Below are 7167 nucleotides of genomic sequence, written 5' to 3'. Positions count from 1 at the left end.
GTTTCTTCATTTCTTTTGATATATTTTGTGACTTTACCAAAACAAAAATGTGTGTGTGTAGATGAGCACATGGAAACGTCTTTCGTGCAACTCTCGATTCAAGGGATGCTTGCTGTTTTTCACTAACGGCCACTATATTTTTCTATGCCACGTTCTTTGTGGGTCTTGCTTGATTTAAAGATATTAATTTTGAGATAAATTTATAATTTATTGAAAATAAGTATAGATACACATACATCCTGACACAAGCACATTTTAAAAAAAGCTATGCAAGGAGAAAGTTAAAGTTTGTACTGAGATATAAGCACTCAGATCACATACATTTAAGTATCCCTTACACAATCCTTTCAAAATACTATGTACATACTCATACTAAAAAGAAAGTACAATCCATGAAATAATTACCTTGTCCTTTGGTATAACTCTTCTATCAATGGGCTTTTCCTTTAAATCTGTTTAGTCCTCTAAGTTGCTCATGGATATTACAGAGTTATTGGTGAATAAACTTTACCTTATACTGACATGTGTGTAGGCTAGAGTGCTATAGTTGCTATTACCTCTGAATTCCCCTGAAGGTTGGTTGATAGCCTGCCTTTCTTCACTTTCAAGTTCAATTCTCTCCACTTCTCTTAGTTCATTATAAACCTCACTCATCTTCGGCCTCTTGGAGCTCGGAATGTCAACACATGCCAATGCAACATCTGCTACTTTCCAAACTGACTGGACATCGAATTGACCATGCAGGGACAGGTCCACAATGTCATCAATCACCCCACGGTTGATGGAGGCTCTTGCCTATTCGTGCAAAAATCATGTGAAATTTCATTCGAACAATGAGATATTCAAAAAACCACATTTCGGGTTGACAGAGCAACAGTGACTCAATATCGACAGCACTTGCTTGTTGAAGACAATCCTGGGCATTTGTGTTGATTGTGAATGCAATGAGGAAAATCTTATCATTCCACCATAATAATCTAACGAAGTTGTGACTAATTCTGCAACTACAGGAGTAAATGCACGATAACGCACAACTTCATCTGTGACGAAGGCTAACTGCAGATAATTAGTAAAGGGTGTTTTATCCCTAAATGGAAGGGATGAGTATGAGGCCTTATTTCTAAATAAAAAGGAGAAACTGAGTTTCTTCCTTCTTTTGCCATGTCTCTCCATGATGAGCGTCAGATGCTGTCTTTCAACACATGAATTTCCCAAATAAAGCTTAAAATGAATATATTGAGTTTTAAAAAAATATATATATATATATATATCAAATGATAAAGGAGTAAGTCTCACAACATTACCCATTCCACAATATTGGTCGGCTGGTGAAAATTATCTTTGAAAATAGCTGTCTGGCCACTCACAACCTCAAAAAGCAGCACTCCAAAGCTATATACGTCGACTTTCTCTGTCAGTTTCATACTGGACATGTACCTGTAACATTGATGATATTCATGTTATTTTCCAGAGAAAGTAATGAGCTGTTGCTACCCAGCAGCAACAATATGAATGCTCAAAAAGAGTTAATTATCACCATAACCATGTACTTTGAAGGGTGAGGTGAAAATGGGAAGACACAAAGATGAGAACGAAACGAGGCAGTGTCAGCGAAGTTGTACTTACTCAGGATCCATGTACCCCATGCTACCCATCAAAGTCGTCGGCGGGGCTCCAGTTTCACTCCTAATGTAGTCCCTTGAGATTCCAAAATCTGATATCTTGGCTTCCATCTTATCATTCAGTAGAATGTTACTGCTCTTGATATCTCTATGAATGATTCGAGGGTTGCATCCATTGTGCAAGTAATCAAAGCCTGCATTTTCATATCTCATGTCTAAAAGGAGTAAACTTGGCAATGTGCACAACACTAGCATCATGCAATGTAGACACAGACATAGACACGTGTGCAAGCATACTATCATGGTATGCAAAAATGTGTGTGTACATGCAAGCACAAAACCAGTGTATTCTAATGAATTACCTTGTGCCGCATCGACCATAATTCTCAAACGTGTGCGCCATGGTAAAGGGGAAGCCATTGCATATGGGTCTTCATAGAAAGGCCATGAGTTAGAGCATTTCAACTCTGCCATGCTGCACTCACCAATTCTCATTGTTGCAAGTAGACAATTTGTGAACTCACCGTGAAGACAATCAAACAAGGACCCACTCGACATGAACTCATATACGAGTACTAGCTTTTGTTCATTGCAAAACCCAAGGAGCCCCACAAGATTTTTATGGTGTATCCGTGATAGAAGATCGACCTTCAAAGAAATGTCAGATTAGAAAAGCAATGGTTTTTGAATGGTTTGGTGGAATAGAAGGACCATATTCCTTTGGGAAAGACAAAAAAAAAATGTGAAAATGTGTATGCACAAGGATGCCCAGAACGATCAAACTCGTACTTGAAGCAAATAACAAGTTAAGCTTGTGCTAGTTACCTCGTTTACAAATTCCTTCGTTCCTTGGTCTGCAGCGTTTGAGGCGACTTTGATAGCAACAAAGCGACCATCTTGAAGGCAGCCTTTGTACACTGGACCAAATCCCCCTTGACCAAGCTTGGTTCGGAAATCATTTGTGGCAAGTTTGATTTCTTCAAAGGAGAACTCTTGGACAGCGAGCTTCGGCATAGCCTTGTTGGGAACTGGCATCCATGAAAAGGAAAAGAAGAAGAAAAAAGCCAAGTGAGCGGTCACCCTCAGCAAGCTCCTGAATTGAAAAGAAAAAGAAGGAGCTCAATAGAAAGCAACAAAAATGATATTTCACCCACCAGTACTTTTAACTTCTGCTTTACAAAAATCATCGACTCAGAAAGTAAAGAGAGTTTGGTTGGCATTTCCATCTGATTGCAATCATCTCTGCTTAAATCAACAAGACCAGTGTTTCTTTTTTGAAGTGGCTCTTGTCCTTTATGCCCTCGTGAGGTACACTAGGAAAGAAGGGTTGTGGAATCCACATGTAGAAACTTTAGCCACCTTAACCTTAATGCTGAAAATGTAGTTTTGATTGCTTGATACAGACCAGGGGACTTCAAAGACATGATAATCTTTAAGATTTCATAACAGAAAGCTACGGTTGGCAGTTAAGCTCAGGAAAACAGAGGCTGTGAATATCTGTTTTGGTAAGGCTTTCCTTCTATTGTTGGTTGTTTCTTGTTGAGCGAAGAAACACAAACATGACCCAAATGACTCTTAAGGATTGGCAGCATCCCTTTGTTATTCAGAGAGTACCTTTAGTGAGCGATGCATTGCATCTGCCCTTTTGAGATTTACTGGCAGCATTTCAACCAAAAAAACAGATTTACTGGCCGCATCCCTTTATTATTCAGAGAGTGCCTTTAGTGAGCTGTGCATTGCATCCGCCCTTTTAAGAAACAACACAAAGAAACATGCAGTGGAGAGAGTCTCAGTTGAGACCTGAATTATGTACCTGAGTATTCATATATTTGATTTATTTCAACTCCTCCTTCTCGAGGAACATTGACTTTGGGATCCTTCTGTACAGGGGGTTTCTTCTTGAAACAAGAGCAGTAGACAACAATACAAATAGCAATGGCCACCACCAGAATTCCAGCTACAGCCCCTCCTACAATTGCTCCAGTGCTGCTCTTTTTTGATGGGGGGGCAGGGGGACTACCATTGGGTCCTGGTGAAGGGACACAATCTGCACTGTTGCTCTCACACAAAGGGTTTCCTGAATATCTAGATAGACCAAAAAACTCATGTCACAAGATGTGCATAATATGAAACAAACATGAAACATCAAAAACCCCTTCAGAACAAATCTTCTCAAGCACAAGCAAGCCTAGAAAGCACTCCCTTTCCCAACTAGTTCACATCAAAACTCGCATTTTTTAATTGGATTTTTAGCTGATCAAAGACGCACTCAAACGTTAACAGTGATGCCTGTTGGCGTTGTAGTAGAACAAATTATTGTTCTGCAAGTACCTGAAACCAAATTTGAAGACAAACAATGTTAGCCCTGGTTGCATATGAAACATTCGACACAGACAATGCAGATCATGGTCGCATGAAACAGGACAAGGAAAATGTGTCTCTGTCTTGCATGTGCTTTTGACAGAGGATGTTCCTCCTCAAGAGAATGTTTGTGAAACGTGATCCCTCCAAGAAATCGATTTTTCATAAAATAAAGACGAATCCAAAGAACCAAAGAAGAAAGAGCTTCTCCCTCTCCTCTCTGAGAACTCTCGTGATGAGAGCCTGTTTTACAGTAAAGGTACCGCTAACTGAATTTGGCATACCTTCAAGGGATCACACTCACCCCATCACCCTCTCAGTCCTAGACCCAATCAAAAGAGACTAGTCACACAAGACTGGTCACAGAAACAAGGAAGCCTTCACTTCCTGATCTAGAAATATACCTAGAAGATGGCCTCCAAAATTTTAATACCCTCTCTCAGGTCCTGACCCCTGGGTGCATGACGATGAACCAAGAGGCCATAGTAGAGAATGCAGGCAACTAGCACTACTCGTAGTAAATAGACAATCTCAGATGTAGTTGGTACGTGCCATATCCATGCTCACAATGTCAGAAGCCGCGGGCGCACTACAAAGCGTTTCCCTTGAAAGAAGACTCTTCGGTGTAGTAGCCACTATTAAAGACGACATCAAATGGATAAATTGTAAAGCTTTTGGTCGATCCTAAACACCTCGGAAGCATCAATTTGACCACGGATCCACCATCTTTTTAGGTTTTAGGGCTTGATAAAATAGTTGGATGGTAATAAGGGAAGTAGTCGGAGAGAGTGGTGGCATACAATCCTCCTTGAGTGGAAAAGCACGGATGCAAGCACAATTGTTCAAGGCTGAAACACAGAGCTAAACAATGTTGGGTATATGGTCTCTGTCCTATGCACCAGCTTGTGGTGTGCAGCTTCCCTTGTCCAGTCAGAGCCTATTGTGTGGCATAAACCATGTGATGGTCCACATGATAGCATGTGTAGTTTTCCACCGAGGATGGTGTAGCCATGATGGCACCCTCTATGAAACCTATATAAGAGGCTCGCATTCTAACATATAATGTTGGTACGCCAAGGCGTTTCTAGCTCGACTAGAACTAGATTTATATCAGTTGTTTTTTAGCCAGGATTTAGGCGAGGTATGGCGACACCTCCATGAGCACTCTCTCTCTCTCACACCAATTAGTACTTCTACAAAGGTAAGGGGTCAATATACATCATCCCTCTACACATTCTGGGGGTAGCCACCTCTTCCAGATCCGCCAGAGCCATGCCCACACACGTGCTTTCTTTACCGCTGAGATGGTAAAGAAAGCCATTGACAGGTTGAAGACCAGGAGAGCATATGATCACGATGGCCTGGTAGGAGAGCATTTTATACATGCCAGAGATCTGCTTACAGAGCTTCTAGAAGTAATGTTCAATCGTGCCATGTGTGAGGGCCTACCTGATACTTGGAGTTTGTCCACTATCGTACCTATCTTCAGTTCAGGGGAACCCATGGAGCTTGGGAACTACTGCACTATCATGATTGGACACACATTGGCACGGTTGTATGCATCCATCCTTGAGCAGTAGTTGACAGAGAGAAAGGCTGTACAGATAGCAGGATAGGCGGGTTTCAGGAGAGGTTTCTCTACTCTTGATCATATTCTGACACTCAAAGCCATTATTGAGGAGGGGAGATCACGTGGGAGATGGCTCTGTTGTTGCTTTATGGATTTTCGCAAAGCCTTCGATACAGTGCCCAGAGCTAGATTGATGCGCAGGTTGCATTAGATGGGGGTACCCAAAGAGTTGATTTGGGGCATCATGGCTCTATACAAGTGTAACATCTAATGCACTAGTAACTTGTGTGTAGCGAAAATTGATAACATAGTAAGCATTTCATTAAGAACAAGTTCCTAATGAGCATAGAGAGAGTACTTAATTGAGAAAGCAACATAGCAATTTACACCTAGCTAATTTGGCATTGACAATACTTGAAAAGAGAGAGAAATAGAACAATTGAAAACAGTTGAGGACATGAATTTTTAAATTGATTCTTTGATCAATAATTCTATTGGTTCTTTGATCAAGAATTTTTAAATTCATTAGACTAAATTTACTCTAGCTTAATTCTCATTGGTCCACCTCTATGGCCATCCAATAGGATTTGAGGGGAGGTTGGGGGCAACTAGCTTAGGAGCTTGATATGTGTCCAGTATTCCCTTTGTGTAAAGGGGGAGTCTTTTAGTGTCTGTGTGTGTGTTTCTCTCTCATCCCCTACAATATGGGCTCGTCCCCTCCTTCCTAGGGATGTGGGAAGACTTTTTAGTCTTCTAATGACCATCAAATTTTCCCCTACATTGGCCTTTGGACAATTGAATAAAAAATTAGGAACCATAGCCTATGGAAGTCTTAATGGAGTTGAACCTTAGGTCTTTTAAGCCCCATTAGAGCACATTGTTCTTTTGCAGACTGTCCCCCTTTGGATCCCTATTTTCCCTCCTTCTCGACAGAGGCCGGTCTGGCAGCTTTACCAATATTCTAGCTTTTACTCCCCTAGTACTTCCCCATATTAAATGATCAGTTTAACATGAGAAAATCATTTGGGAGTATTAGATATTAGTTTTTTTGAAATTATCTCTCTCTTGAAATCATAGTCGTCCTCGACTATGAGGTAGAGAAGATAAAGCCTAGTCATTAGTCCGTTTGCTAGTGCGTAGAGGACCCATATTTTACCCTACGATGTCATAAAATATAATATCTAGCTTACCCAAATGATTTTCTCATATTAAACTGATCATTTAATGTGGGAGAATAAATGGGAACAAGAGTTAGAATTGAGACATGTGCTTCTAGACCTATCTCAGCAGGCACCAAAAGGAGAGATGGTTGCATCTCAATACGGGTCCAAAAGGAGATGGTCTACCAAAGAGCAATGTGCAATAAGTGCTTCTAGACTTATCTCAGCAGGGGACCAAGAGGAGAGATGGTTACGTCTCAATACGGGTCCAAAAGGAGGAAGTCTATCAAAGAGCAACGCGCACCTTAGGGTTAGCTTCATTAAAGACCTCCAACAGTAAGTGTTAAAAGTCCTTTGACCTTAGGCAAGCTAGGACTGAGCTTGAGGTGGGAACCTAACCTAAGCTTGAGGTGCTTGTCATGCTTGATGACTAAGATGCTCGAGGTGCTTATCG

General features: G+C 41.0%; 1 protein-coding gene across 1 annotated transcript; it reads right to left on the bottom strand.

The window, feature by feature from the left end:
* Positions 1-277: 277 nt before the first annotated feature.
* On the bottom strand, positions 278-4634 carry LOC147427281 (putative LRR receptor-like serine/threonine-protein kinase At1g67720). Its single transcript, XM_086498061.1, has 9 exons — positions 4551-4634; positions 3892-3911; positions 3436-3707; positions 2448-2650; positions 2147-2270; positions 1985-2053; positions 1627-1816; positions 1305-1437; positions 278-795 (listed from the first exon to the last, which is right to left on the bottom strand). The coding sequence occupies exons 1-9, from the start codon at positions 4632-4634 to the stop codon at positions 508-510; spliced, it is 1383 nt and encodes a 460-aa protein (XP_086354187.1). The 3' UTR covers positions 278-507.
* Positions 4635-7167: the final 2533 nt, after the last annotated feature.

Source organism: Adiantum capillus-veneris, chromosome 24 (genome assembly GCF_014529385.1).
Source record: "Adiantum capillus-veneris isolate H3 chromosome 24, ASM1452938v2, whole genome shotgun sequence".
Taxonomy (NCBI): Eukaryota; Viridiplantae; Streptophyta; class Polypodiopsida; order Polypodiales; family Pteridaceae; genus Adiantum; species Adiantum capillus-veneris.
The sequence above is the reverse complement of the archived record's forward strand: the minus strand, read 5'-3'. Positions and strand labels throughout refer to the sequence as shown.